The sequence below is a fragment of the Carex rostrata genome, chromosome 4 (assembly GCF_964058835.1).
Source record: "Carex rostrata chromosome 4, lpCarRost1.2, whole genome shotgun sequence".
Taxonomy (NCBI): domain Eukaryota; kingdom Viridiplantae; phylum Streptophyta; class Magnoliopsida; order Poales; family Cyperaceae; genus Carex; species Carex rostrata.
The window spans coordinates 14681397-14700144 of NC_135921.1; the positions used below are offsets into that span (position 1 = coordinate 14681397).

General features: G+C 34.6%; 3 protein-coding genes across 4 annotated transcripts; 1 reads left to right on the forward strand and 2 right to left on the reverse strand.

The window, feature by feature from the left end:
• Positions 1-5950: 5950 nt before the first annotated feature.
• LOC144553585 (uncharacterized) lies at positions 5951-9968 on the forward strand. Its single transcript, XM_078301813.1, has 10 exons — positions 5951-6340; positions 6598-6663; positions 6840-7020; positions 7275-7471; positions 7708-7758; positions 7975-8066; positions 8221-8321; positions 8418-8500; positions 9219-9323; positions 9458-9968. The coding sequence occupies exons 1-10, from the start codon at positions 6002-6004 to the stop codon at positions 9593-9595; spliced, it is 1353 nt and encodes a 450-aa protein (XP_078157939.1). The 5' UTR covers positions 5951-6001; the 3' UTR covers positions 9596-9968.
• A 1469-nt stretch (positions 9969-11437) lies between these two features.
• LOC144553281 (uncharacterized) lies at positions 11438-12295 on the reverse strand. Its single transcript, XM_078301378.1, has one exon. It carries the CDS (start codon positions 12293-12295, stop codon positions 11438-11440), a length of 858 nt encoding a protein of 285 aa, XP_078157504.1.
• A 2460-nt stretch (positions 12296-14755) lies between these two features.
• On the reverse strand, positions 14756-18235 carry LOC144553579 (hydroxyproline O-arabinosyltransferase 1-like). Of its 2 annotated transcripts, XM_078301802.1 has the most exons (8): positions 17733-18223; positions 17156-17223; positions 16862-17063; positions 16372-16469; positions 16201-16270; positions 16036-16107; positions 15303-15416; positions 14756-15116 (listed from the first exon to the last, which is right to left on the reverse strand). In XM_078301802.1, exons 1-8 carry the CDS (start codon positions 18114-18116, stop codon positions 15051-15053), a joined length of 1074 nt encoding a protein of 357 aa, XP_078157928.1. In that variant the 5' UTR covers positions 18117-18223; the 3' UTR covers positions 14756-15050. The 2 variants fall into 2 exon arrangements, with proteins under 2 accessions (XP_078157928.1, XP_078157930.1); XM_078301804.1 differs by lacking the exon at positions 14756-15116 and having other exon boundaries at positions 16015-16107; positions 17733-18235.
• Between the last annotated feature and the right edge of the window lie 513 nt (positions 18236-18748).

Here is an 18748-nt window from a genome sequence, read left to right on the forward strand (position 1 = left end):
CTAGCTGCAAGTTACATTTTGCCCAAGTGAGTCTATTGAAATTGAGAAATATATATTATTCCTGAAATATATCGTCGATCGGCAAATTAAATATATATATTTTATGTCTGATGTACGTACGTAGTTCGTAATTTCGTATATCTCATGCGGCCGGGGTTTGAGCTAGTTAGCTAGTGTGATCATCTTCTAATACAATTATATATTATATATATATTAAGATCCATTAATTTTTATTCTTGTGAATCATGTGATCTTCAGTATTGTCAACATGGACATAATAATTTGTTCGGATTGACCACGTCTCTCTTGTATGTTGTATCTAAAAATTGCACGTCCCAAAATTATAATTCTCCTCTGGATATATATATATATATATATATATATATATATATATATATATATATATTCTCTTCTCTTTCCCTTCTCCTCCAAATTCCTTTTAAATTCATATCGTTCTTAGTGTGTATTTAAAAATGTAAATGAATCAAATCATATCGTACGTAAAATAATTAAATCGGAGAGAAGTTTAGTATGAAATAAAATTGTGTGATTCTTATATACACTGATATTCTCCATACAATCAAGCTTAAAAGGCTTTTACTTCAAGCGAGTGAACAACACAAGGAGACTGATTAAAGACGAACTCTGTTATTACCCACGAATTATCGAGTAAAAGCTTAAAAGGTACAAGTTATCTGTCGATATTTTTGAATTCAGCACATAAAGTGATTTTTTTTATCTCTAATTTCTAAAATTTTGAGTTATTTTCTGTTTTATATTAGTTTATATTATGTACCATGCACACATATCAATACCAATTTGACTGGTTCAATATTTCCATCTGATTCAATTGTTCTTGCTTAGATAGGTGTTTTTTTTTAAGTTAAGAATTAGCTTAATTTTAGTTATAGTCCTTGAATTAATTAACTAGATAATTGCAGCCCGATAATTGAAATTGAAGATGTGAATTCTTTTCGGCCATTTTTATTAATACCCTCTAAAAAAAATTAAAAAATAACCTCACATCCTAATTATTTTCAAAACTAACCCAACCGCCAGGCCCACGAGCGGCCCAGTAAATTATCAAACCGCCTAGCCCTCGGGCGGTCTCCTGGAGATCAAACCCCCCCCCCCCCCCCGCCCCCGCCCCCCGCCTCCCGCCTCCTAGGGATCAAACCCCCCCCCCCCCCCCCCCCCCCCTCCCCCACGGGCGGTCTCCTTAGGGGACCAAACCGCCCCCTACGGGCAGGTGCCTATTTAACCCGATTTTTTCTCTCTCCTGTCCACTCCAACCATTCTATAAACTGAAATTTTACTGTTTGAGAGAGAGCTCCAAGCGATTTTACTGTAGCAACAAGTTTTTTTTTAGTTACTGTACAATTACTTTAATCCTTACAAAATTATTTTTTAAATGTAGTTGATATGTTATATTTCGATTTGTTATGATTATGCTATAACAAATGAGTTATTTTTGTTTGAACAGATACGCTTGCAAATAAAAATGATGGAATGTAAAATAGAAAAAAAACATAAAAGCCAACATGAAATATAAAATAAAACAATCCCAAACATATAATACTACAATCCCAACGTCAAAATACTACAGTCAGAACTACAACATAATAAAATAACTCTGCAATCATTTTCGTTTTTTTTTTCTGGAGGGATCCCACTTAGGAGTCGCTACACCTTTGTCATCCCGGTACGGCTGCACGCGCCTCTGTATCTGTCTCTGCGGACTCACATCTCCACTCTCCTCTCCCATATCCTCATATCCTCCATCCGGACTCTCTGCATACATGTGCTGGGTACCTGTACTGGTTGTCCATGGATCAAATAAACCAGCTGACTGCGCATCGGCCGGGCCTGTATGCTGCTCCCATGTATCTTGCTCCCAGCTTGGAGGATAGGTGGCAGGAGGCGGTGCGCCAAATAATGCAGAGACAAAGCCATCTGCAGTCTGAGATGCACTCCCACCGGCCTCATAGTCGTGCTCCATCTCCACTCCATATCGTGGTATGTGGGAGCCAATCACCTCTGCATCTGTATCGAACGGGGGTAGCTCATCCAACGAGGTGCTCCATCCTAAATTAAAATAATGTTAGATTTGCTACATACAAAGAACTCTGCAATAAATAATATAAAGCGGTAACTAACCGGGCCAAGCTCTACCGGCACTCCATATTTATTTTTATAAGCGTCCCATCCTTGGGTATTCAACTCCCAATTGTGGAACGCCCAACCTGAGTCATCATCTGCATAATGGAAAGCTAACTGAGTTAGAACAAATTATTCGAGGAAAATAAAACCATTATGTGTGTCCTACTTTTAATATTAACTTGTAATTACCTGTAGGAGGTAGCGGCATATCATGAGCTTAGATGGCCTCTGATTGATAATCCAGATTTTGTGGCCTCTGGTTGATGTTCTCCCCAGCATCACGCAGCATGCCAACGAGGCAGCCTTCAAAACCGCCTGTCTCCACGATTGGTGCAGTGTGCTCGAGCATTTGGCATCATATATATCGCTAAGCATCCTTCGCCATGCACACCAGGCTGTGTCTAACTCCTCTCATAGCTGTCAAGAGCTGCACACACCATGATTATAACAACAGTAAGAAATTAAAATGTGCAATTTTTAATTAAAGCATGTTTCAATTGTACTTACCGCGCGAGCATTGATCGGACCCCATGACATGTAATTACTAGATGAATCCATCAGTCTACGTCGAAGGATGTCGCCATAATGGCCCGTAAGGTAGACTGACGGCATGCCCCATCTCTGGTACCAGACGGCATATCTAAAATCCCCGGGACCAGCACCCACTGACGCTATCGATGGCGGACTCCATAAGTGCTGCTCCGGATGTCGAGCCCAACCGTACTGCAAGATGAAATGCAGCCTCACCATAAGCATGACATCATTCTGTATTTATTATCAATTTGTCAGACTCAAATCATGTCATTTTTTTAGTACTAATTACATTAAGTATAACAATCACGTACCTTAATAGATGCCAATGAGACACGGTGCTTAACATGATAGGTCCATAGAAGAGGACTAAATGTGTCAGGATCATCCGGTGGATCCATAGTCCCGGCCTGAGACGACGTACCAGTTGTATCCTCATATGACGACGGGCCCTCTCCAGTCGTATCCACCGAGGACGTGCTCGCTACAGTCGAATCCACGACATCTGGACCCGCTGCAGCCGGATCTGCTGCAGGCGCAGCTCGTACTCCCCACCGTCTAGCCCTGGGCATACTGCATTTACAAAAAAATATATATTAATCAATCACAACTTAAGCAATTCAACAGTTATGGACAATAAAAACATATGATTTTTTTCTAAGATTAAAAAAATACAATTGATTAATAGTTATAAAGTATTAATGAATTTTTTTTATTGACACCGATTTTACAGTATAAAATTATTATTATTATAATATAACTATAATATTGATCTTGTAGCTTATTTTTTTAACAGTAAAACTATAATTTATTATAACAATATAACTATAATATATTATAATATTATTATAATAATTAATAATATGTATTAACAACATAGGATATTAATTATACAATTATAAATTAATTATATAGTTATATAATGTTAATAATAATTAATAATATATATTAACAAAATACGATATAAATTATATAACTATAAATAAATTATATAGTTATATATTGTTAATAAAATACTAATTATATACTATTTATATATTAATAATATCTATAATTATCACAATATTATTATAATAATTACTTAAACTATAATTATACAACATAATAATTGTATAATTTTTAATCATAAATCCTAACTCTAATTTTTTATTAACATCCCACAATTCAAGCAATTCGAGAAATTCAACCGTAAACCCTAACCCTAAATTTTTAACCATAAACCCTAAATCTTGAAGGATGATACCATTTTTCATTTTTAAAGCAAATGTGAGGAAACTTTTGTCATCTTGAATTGGTCAATTAATTTTCTATAATATAATTTATTGTATAGAGATTATACATTAACATTTCATAACATGCATGCAAATATATCAATGTATGTCACCAATAAGATGCATGCAAGCATTAATAAGATGAAAAAAAAAACATAAGATGCATGCAAATATTTTACAACATTTTATAACATGCATGCAAACATTAATAATGTGAAAAAATTTATCAATGTTGCTGTTGTCACCAACTATAATTATTTCTACTCGGAAATTACCAAAATTTGATTATAATCAACACCTAAATCATGAAATGAAGAGGGATCAAATTCTTTTACTTATTTTTTTTGTTTTTATTATATATGTCACCAACTAATCGAATCTAACAATTTAATCATAATTATTAATTTAATCACAATCACAATTACATTTAATCGAATTCAATCGCATTCAATCACATTCAATCACATTCAATCGAATCGACTCGAACAATTATATAACCTAATCACATTCAATCATTGAATCGAAAACTTACCCGAGAGAGAGGGAGGAGTGGCAGCGACGGCGTGAGAGGCATGGTGGTGAAGGTGCCGACGAGCGAGGGAGAGGGAGGGTGGCAGCAGGCCGAGCAAGCGAGCGAGTGAGCGAGGGGGCTGCCGGGCAAAGGCAAGGGTGGCCGGCCGACTGGGCTAGGACGGAGGCAGCTAGGTTTTTTTTTTCTTTTCTTTCTTTGTTCTGGGCGGGACGAAGGCAGAGAGGGGGTCAAGGGAGGGGAGGAAGGGGTTTAAGATCTGGATACCAGACCGTCCGGGGGGGGGGGGGGGGGGGGGGGGGGGGGTTGGTCTGCAAGAGACCGCCCGTGGGCCTAACGGTTTGTTTATTTACTAGGCCGCTCGTGGACCTAGCGTTTAGGTTATTTTTGAAAAAAAATTAGGATGTGAGGTTATTTTTAAAATTTTGTTTTTTTAGAAGGTATTAATAAAAATGGCCGAATTCTTTTGAACTCAGGAAGGGAAAAAATAAAGAGAAATTAAATAGATTAAATGCCACAGATTTAAGAAGTAAAACAAAGTATATAATACTATAACAAAGAGAACATAAATGTGCAACTATGCTTTGTATAAAATGCAGCAAGCACCGGCGCTAATGCTTCTATTTTATTTTTATTTTCAAGAAAGTTGTAAAAGAAGAGAAGACCAATATTTATATTTAACAAAAATATCACAAGATTATAATTTTAAAAATTGTAAAACCCGAATTGAAGTCTTATATGTGTCTATCTAATCAGCTAGCTAGCTGATCCATATTTTGATATTGCATTTGCAGATTTGCTGCAATATGCATGATAGAATCATATTAATTAGTAAAAGTTTGCATTGCGTGTTGTAATAAAACAAAATTTAATGTGACATGCATGTCATATTTTTTCCTGCCATGAATAAAAGGGGTTAGGTGATTAGGTCTTGCAAACTTTTATTCATGGAAGGAAAAAGAAACGCATTAAATTTTGTGATATAGAGGGGTTAGGTCTTGCTGTCGCTGACCTTAATTAATTAACAAGGAAAACGCATGCATATATAAATAGAGACATCCGAATTATTCATAGATATCTTAACCTCCTGAGTCCTGACTTGTACTAATATATAAATTCATTTGTATTATGAACTGTTAATTGGATTCCTTGAGTATTTAATTTAAGCCCAAATGCTTCGCGTACGTAATAGAGTAGACCTATCTAACTAAGCAAATAAACAATTTCGGCCCAAAAAGCCCAAAAAGCTTTGAAATAAATTTTTTTGATTTGTTTAAAAAATCTTTAACACTTATTACATTCTGTATTTATTTATTTATTTATTTATTTTTAAAAAAATATGAGGTTAAATAAAAGGAAAAGACATTAAATTTGTTTATCTAAAGCCCATTTGATGTTATGAGGTTGGGAATCCCTGAGATAGGAAAAGCCCCTAAAACCTCTCATTGTCAATTTGTCATAGGGCATAGGCTCATAGCACAGTAGATAGATAACACTCGAGGCAGCGCACATGGCGGCGTTATCAACAGACCTAGCCACCGTCTTCTTCGGCTTGGCCCGGTTACGCGCGACAGCGCCGATCGGCGGCCTCCGTTCGCACCTCCTCCCACTTCCCCGTACTAGCATCTCCGTATCATCTCGTTTGCACCTCCACACAGCCGCCTTTCCTAGACAGAGACAGAGGGCTGTTATCGGACCCCACCGGCGGTTTGCCACGTCAGTAGATGCACGGCCTACAGAGGAGGATGAGGATGAGGATGATGAAGATTGCTCCGGTGTGGAGGAAATGATGCCACCTGACAATCGCATCCCTGCTACTATTATCACTGGATTTCTTGGTTCCGGAAAGGTACAAGGGAAAACAAATTCACCCCATAATTTATTTATTGATACTTCAATAATAATTAAGGATGGGTCAATTTGTTTTAATTGAGTCGTAAAACATCAACTATTAGTCAGGAAAATCAAACACTTCAGTCATTTTTATTAAAATTAGCTTATACTTCTAATACACAAGCTATATGCATCACCAAGCATTGCTGTTTATGTCGCGTAGCGGTTTCAAAAAATGTTTTTGCTATTTTTATTTATTTATTTTGTTGACAGACTACTTTGTTGAATCACATCTTGACTGCCAACCATGGGAAGAAGATAGCTGTTATTGAAAATGAGGTATCTTTTACTTCTATACTTTGTAATTCTATTTTTTTTTTTTTACTTGGGTTCAAAAAGAGGCAAACAGAGAAGCTGGGTTTTAAGTTTATATAGCTTTAGTTTTCCTTTTCCCTCATTTTCTTTTGTTATTTACTGGCTCTCACTTCATTTTTTTTTCCTCTCTCATTGTATAGTATGGAGAGATAGACATTGACGGTTCATTAGTTGCGGCTAAAACCACTGGAGCTGAAGATATAGTAATGTTAAACAATGGTTGTTTGTGCTGTACTGTAAGGGGTGATCTTGTTAGAATGATTGATGAATTAGTTGCTAAGAAGAAGGGGAAGTTTGATCACATTGTAATAGAAACTACAGGTATTGAAATTAAGGATTTTATTCCTCTTTTGTGATTAATACACATCTTTAAGTATCTGAGGGCCATATCAAGAAGGATAGAGTCAGATGTAAAACTGAATTTTGAGTTTTGTTTGGACAAGGTTTGATGATCAAGCATCTATGTTTCTAAGTAAACAGTAGTTGCTTAGAACACCTAATTCTGTGCTTGCTTCTGTTCTTTTAAAGTATTCAGATCCTTGCTCATAGTTTACTGTCATTTAAATTGATCACAGGTCTAGCTAATCCGGCACCTATTATCCAGACATTTTATGCTGAAGAAAATATTTTCAATAACGTTCAGTTAGATGGTGTTGTTACTCTGGTTGATGCAAAGCATGCCGATTTCCATTTGGATGAGGTGAAACCCAAAGGTGTGGTGAATGAAGCTGTCGAGCAGATAGCATATGCTGATAGAATTATCGTCAATAAGGTACTTTTTGTTATATTAACTCAGCATACATCTCTTATTTGACCATAGTGCAAATAAGTAAAGCCTGAGAAAAAGATATTGGTACATGCATCTCTAAATCTATACTGCAACTGGTTTTGTGTCTTCGATTTTCTCATGTTCAGTTCAGAAAATAAAACTTTTTATGAGAATACGTTATGAAGTTCCTTGGTATAATTTCAGTGTTATCTTACTGGTTATATTTTGTTTCAATCCAGACTGACCTTGTTGGGGAGAAACAAATTTCTTCATTGATACAGCGTATCAAGGTAAGTTCTAGCACAAATTTTACATATCTTTATTTGTGATGGGCCGAGTACTCCTACAAAATGGATTTAATGGGTTGTTTTTATGTCTTATTTATATTAAATCTTATGAATTAGGAGCTTGTCTGGGTTTTTTTGTTTGTTTTAAAGGAATATTTAGCTTAAATATCTCTGATACCTAGTTATCTCAGTATTGTACATTATCTATGATAAATGCAGAGTATAAACGGAATGGCTCATCTGAAGAGAGCTGAGTATGGTCAAGTCAACCTTGATTATGTTCTTGGTATTGGAGGATTTGATCTGGAAAGGTAGTTTCCCTTTCTTTCTCTTTTGTTTTCTTTCTTAGGCACTGACATATGGTAACATTACTCTGTCTTCTCGGATTAATTGAACTAAATTATCAAATTGGACCTTATTGCACTCCGCATGGATGGGTTCATCCTTTGTTGTTGTTACTTTCAGGATTGAGAGTGCTGTTAATGCAGAGGCCTCACATGAAGACCATAAACATGAACATGATCATCATCACGAGCATCACCACCATGATCACGACCACGGACATGGTTTATATCACATTACTCAAAAACTGTTGTGTTGAACTTTAGACATGTAGCTGTTCATTAGTTTATTTTAAAAATGCTTTGTTGCATGTGGTGCAGATCATCATGGGCATGATCATACGCATGATCCTGGAGTTTCTTCCGTAAGCATTGTCTGTGAAGGGAATTTGGATCTTCAGAAGGTTAATATGTTCATTAATATCTGATTATTGTTCTTATTAATAGTTAGATCCTTTCAGGTTGCCACCCTCTTGATGTTTCATTTCTCTTTTTTCTCGCCATATTCATTGGTAGACTTTTATAGCTTCATATGGGGTAATGTAGGATATTTGGAGAATATTTTTGCAAATTGTGAAAATTTGATCTATGACACGTATCAGTGCTTTCTCCGAATCAGTCTGGTCTGTAATGTGCATGTACCTGTACCTGTACTACTACATTTTAGGTTTAGAGGGACAACCTTAAAGCTTAAATATTGTAGTGGTTGATAATAGAAAAAAAAAATTTATGATAATTTTTTTTTTGGTGAAAAAGAATGACAAGGCCGCCAATCTAACATAGAAACTAATTACTAGAGTTTAATTATGATCTGTCCCTATACTATCTACCATACAATTCATCAGTACCAAATCATGGCACCAATACATGCCACTTAAAATCATCAAAGAGACAAAACAAGAGTACATTATATTTAATTTGACATTTTGCTTAAAAATCTAACTAAACTGCTTTTCTATAGTTGTTGCCTTCAGCCTTGTTGTTTTAACCCCTTCTATTTCTCTTGTATTGCTGTCTCAGTAGATGTTGAGTCATCACCGGTGGCATCAAAGTATTACTTTTTATAACTTTGGTGCAATAATTTTAATGACATACACTAAGGCCTGGATATTGTGTGTGCAGATTGATATGTGGCTTGGGAATTTGTTATTGGAACGGAGCGAGGACATATACAGAATGAAAGGGATTCTCTCTGTTGACAGCATGCCAGAGCGATTTGTTTTTCAGGTTTCTTTTGGTGCTCTCTTTTACGTGTCTTAAAAGTTTGTCCCTTATCGTGAATAAGAAATTTACATAAACAAATAATTTATGATCGAGGTTGTTAGTAACTCTTTCATATCTTGTATTTTTGCGGGAGACAGGGAGTGCATGATATATTCCAAGGGTCTCCTGAGAGACCGTGGGGTCCCGATGAACCGAGAATCAACAAGATTGTTTTCATAGGGAAGAAGCTTGATGCTCAAGAGCTAGAGAAGGGATTCAAGTCGTGTTTGCTATGATTCTTCATATTACAAATGATCAGATGAGATTGTACTTGCTGGATTTTGAATCTTGCAGATATTGAAGCTTTAGTTTGACCATAGAGCTGGTATACAAATTTTGACTGCATAGACTAGTACCGCATCTATGCCTACTACTAATTTTTTTTTTCTTCTTTTGTTTATTAAACCAAAGAATGCCTTTCTTTGGAAAGAGAAATGAGGAGATCAATTACATTATATGTGAATTTAGGATTACTATTATCCACTATATTTGTGGTAAGTGTATCAGCTCTTACTGAGGTTTACAGAAATGACAAACTTATGAGACTTGAAATTCTGAAGCTAGTGATATTGTTCATCGTCAAATAAAACTACAGTAAGGTTTGTGCAACATTTTTTTATTTTTATTTTTTATTGTAGTAGGTGAAACCATTCAAACAGGATACATAGCTAGTACCAAACCACTGGTACATGGCACCTGACAAATGTACAGTTACATAGCTAGAGTTATTACAAAGTTTCATTTTATGCCATCACATCTAGAACAAAAAAGCCTTCATGAAACAAACCAAAACATCACAGAATTAACCTAACAAATCCAAACATGCTAAACATCACAATATGAACCTAACAATGTCAGCCAATCAAAAGCTTGCAAGATAACATCCAATATTATAGATTTCAAGGTGTAGGGCCCTTGTCACGTGTCAGCTCCTCCTTGGTTTGTGCAACATGTAAATAGCTTATAATAATTTTTTTTCTAGTCCCGCCCTTTTAAACATAATGATTATTATATTTATTTATCAAATTTAAGATGTACGAAATTGACCTGTGAGTTATATTAAATACACATACTCAATTGAAAGCTAAAATGAAATTACCGATTGTTTATCATTTTTAAATAAGTTATATCATATTTTCTAATATTCAAAATCAGATTTCAATACTCCCTTCTATTTATATTTCATAGTGAAAAGTTTAAAAAAGTTATTACATAGATTGCTCTGCCCGGTCTTGTTTTAACTATTCTGGTTTCACAAGCAATTACAGATGTGTTTTTTAGTGAACTATGTAATTTTTTTTTGTATGAGTTGGAGATCAAGCCACTTAATACATTTCATCAAACTCTTGTGTAATTATGTATTAGATAGGCCCAAATAATTATCTAATTATTTATATTGAGAAATAAATCGTATAATTTATCAAATTAGATAATTGTGTTAAGATGAAAAAATAGACGGATCTAACTTTTATTTTATTAGTAACAATCTTTTCAATATTATTTTCACTAAATATGTATTCGGTTTTGGAGTATATTAGCGTCAAATTTTATATTCATAATATGATGAATTTATTAAAATTATACTCTTAAATACTATCTCTAAATAAAAACAACCTTTTGTTTTAATTAAAATTGTTAAAATAGTTGTACGTACGTTCTCCTCCTCACACTCAATCTCACTATGTATCCTTAATTAGACCTTAGATCTAGCTGTCATAAATAAATACAAGTTTTATAATTTATAATTTTAATAATTTTTTAAGATGTTCATCTTTTCTTTTGATAGAATTTATAATTTTTTATAATTACATTACTTTGTTAATTTTACATTTTTTTTTTCTTTTCTTTTCAGTATAGTTGATACTTCTTTTAGCAATTTTCACGGGCAAATGCTAGGGACCTTTTATAGCTATTCTTTCAGGATATCTGCTTAGATAATTAAGTTATAATATGAACAAAAATATGAATTCAAAATAACATTACATGTAATTAACAAACTAAGAAAACTAAACAGAATTAAGAATCACTAAGTGGAGCTTGATCTGCACTTTAAAAATGACATATATATATTCTACTTCTTAATCAACAGAGAAAAGATTGAGACGGAAATAATTCTGGACATTTCTATTAATGTCGCTTCCTTCCACTTGAGCATAACTTACCACAACGCGAGCAGTTGCAAATTCCCGAGCAGCCGAGCAACGCATCGTGTTCTCTCGGTCGGTCCACTCCTGGCGGTCCCACGTTATCTTTATAACCCCTCCGGTTCCTGACACTTTAATCTCCGTCGAACCTTTGAATATCTTCCACTGGGTCTCCACTTCCACCACCTTCCTCCCGTCAATCCACACCATCATCGAATACTCCAAACTCCGCGTAATTTTCACCGCAAAATCCTTCTCCACTCCTCCTATAAATACTTTTGTGCTGTAGATACATCCCCTGAGGTGAACTGTTTCCTCACGTGAGACCGGGATGGTCACTACACGTTCCCGTAGTGCTGCTGCACAGATGTGATTATAACCTTCCTCCTCCATGTCTCCCAACAATAGTAACATCTTTCCCTCCACAGCAATACAAAAGTAATACCCCGACATGGGCTGTACATCCTTTGATGCATCATACTGTGCATTAGTGAAGTCCCATGCAAACTTGAGCTGAAGAGACGGGGTCATGCCTCTTCCATTGAGCATGAACCACCTCAAACCACAGCGCTGTGAGGGGAGAAAAGGGGAGAGACGAAAGTTAAAGAACGGAACATGTTGATTGTCAGCGAGGTTTGACAAATGGTGGATTGAAGTTGATGAGGAGGTGGTTGAGGCATTGATGGAGATGTCAATTTGGGGTAAGAGGGTGGTGCCGGTGATTGCACGGGACCACGTGATGTTGACATGGCCAATGTCAGTGGCGTATTCCACCTTCCTCTCACTAGCCATGGCTTGCAGTTGAGGCTTCTTTCTAGTAAAGAACACTGGAAAACACATCTTCATCTTGCAAAATTGAGAAGCTGTGGCTTTGAGCGAGAGAGAGAGAGAGAGAGAGTTAGAAGAAAGGTAAGATGGTGCAAATTAAAGAAGGAAATGAGCATTAATTAAGGTTTCTATAGAAAGGCTCGATCTGTTACTGATCTGACAACGTAGCAGTTGTAGATTCGTAATTACTAATTACCAATGGGAAATTTTCCTAAATTCGGGTATGGTCTATTGGCAGATACGGCAATAAAATTTAGAGGATTCATGTTGTATCTACAATATCTTCAAAGATTGAAGAATATTTAGTTTATTTTATACTGTATTTAGGAATGCAAGTATAGTATGAAATAGAGAGAAATATGGAAAGATAGTACTAATTGTATTTGGTGTTAGAGGCTATTTATTCCTCTTGACCTGCTGTAAGAGATGCATGCATGCCAGTAGTGTAGGCAAGATACACAAATTGTAAAAATTATTCTCATGAAATAATATTGGATGGAAATTAATAGAGTTTCTTGGGAGTCTTGCGTTTCTATTTTATGAATGAATTATGAATATGGTCGTTACATTTCCAAGATTAGTGATTTTTTGAAGCTAGAGGGGTATGAGTGTCTTTTTTTTTAAATGCCATAGGTCATGTTTCATCGTTACTTAAATTTAGAAAGATCAAAATCTTATTCGTCATGTTTTCTATTTTATTTAACAGTTTAAGTCATGACTTAAAATTTAGTGGTCAAAACAGATCGGATTCGGAGCGGATAGTGGTAAAGTTATATCTATATCTGTTTTACTTTTGAAATACCGATATAGATACGGATTGAATTAAATATTTATTAGAAAATATATAAATATTATTAAAATAATATCAAAGTTCATAATATTTATCTAAGAAGTATAATGATGAATTATATAATTTTTTTTATAATATATATTAAATTATATGGTATATATCTACTATTTGAATACAAATAATAAAACGAAAAATATGTATGTATCCGTATTCACATAGTTATTTAAATATCAGATATTTATATCTAATTTTTTAATGAATCGGATATATGCACTCTGTTTTCACTACTACTTAAATTAGTTTGTATGTAGATATATGATATTGAAAAATAAATTTTTATTTATAACAGTAAGTTCTATAGATGAAAAAAGTGAAGTTAAATTTTTTTGAGAGTTGGTTTAACTTATTTTGCCGCTATTTCAACTTATTTTATTTTACAATTTGTTTAACGGTTTAAATATAAAATAAAGAGTTTACTTCACCTCTTATTCTCCAATCAAACATGATAGTATTCAAATCTCACGTTATTTTGACAATTTACAAGTTTCCTTGTATAATGTGTTTTATCGTTGAAAATATATAACGTTATTTAATCAAAAATTAAATATGGTAGGTAATAGAATTATTTTTAAAATAAAAATTTTTAGAGTAAAGCATGTAGACACACTACATCCCTATTCTGCTTTAAGCATAAATGAACTCAACAAGTCATACACTATATATATATTCTAATTATACCATATGATATGAGAGGTTATGGTACTATGCATAATGTATATTAGTCTGCGCTATGGACTCAAATTTTAGATTTGAAAATTCCAATGGTTGATCCGAACCATTCAACATGGTCTGCAGATAAATATGTAACTAAATTTTACATTTTTGTATAATTTTACCTTTTGATGGGTAGAAAATCACTTGATCTGAAAATTCTGAACCATCCAAAAACAATGATTTTCTATCCATCTAAAAAAATAGTAAAAAAAGTTTTTAAACAATGTAAAATTTAGTTTACAAGTAGATATTTATATGAAGACTATATTGAATGATTCGAATTGACTATTTAGACATTGAAAATTAAGATATCAACCCGTGGTACAGACCAATCCACACTATGCATAGTACCATAGTCTCACTCATACCATAAAATCAAAACAAAAACAAACAAACAAACAATTTTTTATTAAAGAAGTGAAAGCTAAAAAGCTACTATGCTGCGTAATATTTTAATGTCGAAACAAAAACACTATGGTTAATCTATTTTCAGAAAATTTGAAATATATAGTACTCAATTGGTTTTGAATTCTGATATAGTCCGATCAATAGAATGATAAAAGATCGATTACTTTCTTTGTGAGGGGAAAAAATAGTTTACTACTTTTTATTCATGTTTAACTACCTGTTCTTTGTACTTCTTGTCGTCTAAGTTTACATGTGCGTGTTTATTTTCATGGTTAATTTCTTTTGTTGTGGGTATCTGCATGCCATTGAGAGGTCAGTAAATAACTAATTACCAAGCTAAGTGGCCCCAAGATGTTCAATTGAAAGCCAATTTTACGATAGGTCATTTATAACTACTGTACCATTTGATATGTGTTATGCATACACCCTCTGCAACAACAGTTGCTATTCGATTTTATAAACTCTAACTTCAAATCATTAACTACAGTTTTCTTATTAGCAATAACTGCATGTCCGTATGTCGGTCATAAAACAATGCATAGAAGTTGAAAACAATGAATACAAAATCCCCGTTCCACAAATTCAAATCAAAGAAGAGAAATCAGCACTTCCAATCTTTTTCTGAGATTTTTGTCAGAAAATCTAAGCCTATTTACGCATTGTTCTAACTTCTAACAGTAGTGATGTGAATAGTTTACCCACCAGTGTCTCAAGTTATCCCGGGCTAAAATTTCGGTGGCATTAGGGTCACCAGCTCGACTCCCAGTTTGGGATGTTAGCTGTTGCTTCGTTCACCATATTTACAAGAGTTGCCTGATAGTATTTTACAAGGATAGATTTTATAATCCAGATAAGAATATAAACCCTTAAAAAATATAATAGGAATATAAAAATCAAACCCCAGAAATGAACAATCCAAATCACTAATCATGTAAATTTGGATTAAATAACCATGATTGTGTTGATTAAATAATTAGCTATTAGATAAGAAATGCATACCACGCTTTGAGGAACACCTTTTGGAGGCAATGATAGATTCCTTGGAGGTGGTGAGCTGTCATATGATCTTTTATCAAACCTCCATTCTCCAATTTTCCCATAAGTTAGTTTTCCCTGTTACAGGAGTAACTACATTTACAAAAAAAAGATTTTCCAGTATAGAAGAAAATTATAATAGATTGCACCTTACCCAAAAAATTGTGAAATGGATTCTGTTGCAGTAACACCTAACATATGGCCTTTTGCAATTAGCACCCAACATTTATCATATTTGTGTTTCTACCCAGCACTTTTTGGATGCCAATTTCCATGTAACTCACTAAAGTCCCTTTTATTCTTCTCAAATTGAACTAAAATCAAGGTAAGTGCATTTAGCATGTTGGTATCCATGTTATTGAGCTACTAATGAAGAATTTTAAAGTATGAATATATAGGAAATTTTAGTCAGTTTTTGCTTGATTTTACATTAGTTTGGACAATTTTCATGCTATTTGCAATCACAATGAAATATGTATATTGGTCAAAATGCCTCTAATGACTGGTACTTGAAAGGAGAAGTGGTTGCCGTGTCTTTTGTGTACATATATATAATAAAGTCTGATAATTTTGTCATCTAACTAATGAAGTTGGGATTAGTTGGAAGATTTAACAGAACTCCAGAAGAAAATCTCAAATAACCAGGTTTATAAAGATGCAGGACACTAATCCTTACTACTTGCTATATGCCATATACCTCCATAGTATAGTCGCATCCGTAAGTGTAGTGGATTATGAATTTTTCACCAACTTCCAAATCCCAAGGTGGCTTCAATGACACAAGTAGAAATGCTAGATTAAAATTGACATTATCACCAATTTTTTTTCAGAATAAGGGTGGTCAGATAAAGTGGAATCACACCTGAATCATGAATTCCTTATGTAAGATACTTCTGACTCCATGAAGGGCAGATGCTACTGCGTACGCGTACCTATATATTTATTCGAGGATATTAGTTGTAAATGACAACTTTAAAATGGATTGCCTGGAGAAATAAGCATGCATAAAAATTTGATTGTGATCAGAAATTACATCTCAAGCACCCAGCCAAATGATTTATCAGCATCTGGGTCTTTCTTCATTGCTAACGAGATATTCATCCATGTCGGTGCAATTTTTTCAAGAGATTTCTGGGAAAGAAAATAATAAATTTGATAGGCATGAGTTTGCCCTGATTCAACTTCATGATCCAATAAAACATAAATTAAATAGAAAATTATTAGAAAGTATGGAAGAGTTCACGATATTGTACTTCGGTACCATACAATCAGGTGGGCAGCTGCTATCCTAAATAGTATCAAAACTAATAGCGGTACTTCTATATCAATTTTTGTTATTTTAGCTTGTTTTACTTGTCTTGACTCAAAAAACTCTTAAGCAGGACCGATAGAACTATACATATATCTACTATAAAAGACTAGAGATAGACCAACACTAACAAGACCCCTGGGTCAAGAAAATAATAAATTCTATAACTGCGGGATCCACTTCTGGATTAATAAGAAAAAAAAGGCATGGTTACCTTCTCAATAATAACTGGTGAGTTTCCAATTGGATCAATAGTATTTATTGGACCTTTCTGCTCTGGAAAATATTTACGCAAAACAAGTTCATACTTTTGGGGCTCAATATAGAAAAATGGAAAAGCCGCTGCATGACCATCTACAGACAAATTCGGTATAGGCTTGACAATTATATGATCTGGCTCTGACATCAGGATATATCTGCATGAAGTAAATAAGAACACAAAAGTATTCATTCATTGAATCCACTGGTGAACAAACTGGTAATGAAATAGAGCAAGTTTATAACTTACTCTTCAGGTATATTGGCCGTTTGAAGCCACTGAACAAACGCCCAAGGTCTGTTTAGAACTATATAACCCTGCCATTAAATGAATCAGATTAAGAACTAGATATAATTGTAGATAACTTGAGGTTGAAACCTATTTGCTGGTTCATACTACATAAAATGGGCGAACAGTGCTGATCCGAACTCTCTTTTATAGAACATTGAAAATAATAATACTTAGCCATACGTCAGTGTCTCCGGTATTGCTGAGTCAATAAAAAATAATAGGAAAGAAATTTTCAGATACCTTTTGACGGAGTAAAAATTAAATTCCATTATTGCAATGTGATTTTAGCAATTGATCCTGTCAAATTCTGTACTTATTTAGTTTGCATCTTTAGTCCAACTAATATCATTCTGAAAGAGACAGATACTTGAAGGGCTAATCCCCAGAAAAGATACAAGGTTTATCAGTAAAATGTGTAAAAAAAATAATAATAATAATTAGCTAGGATTAATCTTCAATTATAACTAAGTGGCATGATGCAGTAAGCTTGACCTAAAATTTTGGCGAAAATTGTAGAAATTATTTAGAATCGCACCTGATCCGTACCAGCAGGAAGTGGGTCAGCCACAAAGGTTGGGATCTCCTCCATAAAGGAATCGGGGTTCCCTGAGTGTAAGATCCGAGTAAAGCCACCCATATCAGAGCCGAGCGGAGTGTCTCTGAGTTTGTTGAACCAGTAATACATGACCCTGCACTGCCAGGTGTTGTAAACCGAATTGGAGGCTGTGACAGCGGTGTGAAAGGCGCGTGGATTGTGGGAAAAGGAGAGGGCTCGGTGGAAACGGCGAGAGGAGGTGGAGAGGTCGGAATGAAGGCGAGAGTTAGTGGAGAAGGTAATGGCGTTGTATGTGATTAGCGCCACTGCGATGCATATAAAGAGATAGGATAGTAGGCTCCTTGTATACCATGGCGATGCCATCTCCAAAGTCCAAACCTCTCTCTCTCTCTCTCTTCAATTTTAGAGTACTCTTGTCTTGTCTTCTCTTGGCAGTCAGCAGTCAGTACTCAGTAGTATTCCGTAGGACTTCAGGTAGAGGACTAAGAGGAGAGAGAGGTCTTTCCAATTTTTTTATTCCTCGTCGAGTCGTGGATAGGAACTCAAAAAGAAAACATGTACGGCCGGGACCAGGTTTAAATACCCGAATCTAAAGGCTCTAGGCTCTACCCTCTGGCCTCTAGCCTCTAGCCTCTAGCCCTGGCACATGGAAAAGGAAGAAGAACAAATTCAATCCTCGGCATCAATTAGTTGATACATAATTTATAAGGGAGTGCTGTCTTACACGCAACAATTCTAACTACGACAAATTTTCTCTGTTTTATCCTCCCTACGCTCTCTTTCTTCAATTAATGCTGATTCTCTTTTTCCCGATTGACTCATTTCGAAAATTTATAGATGAATATACGCTAAGTTGTAATTTTACAGTACATTGTTTGTTCTTATTTGTTAAATCTTAATGTAATTTTACCGTACATTCGTGTTTTAAAATGTGTGCTATCTAATCTAAGCATCCTAAATTACTGCGGTTGATTCACAAATGGAAGTCATTTTCC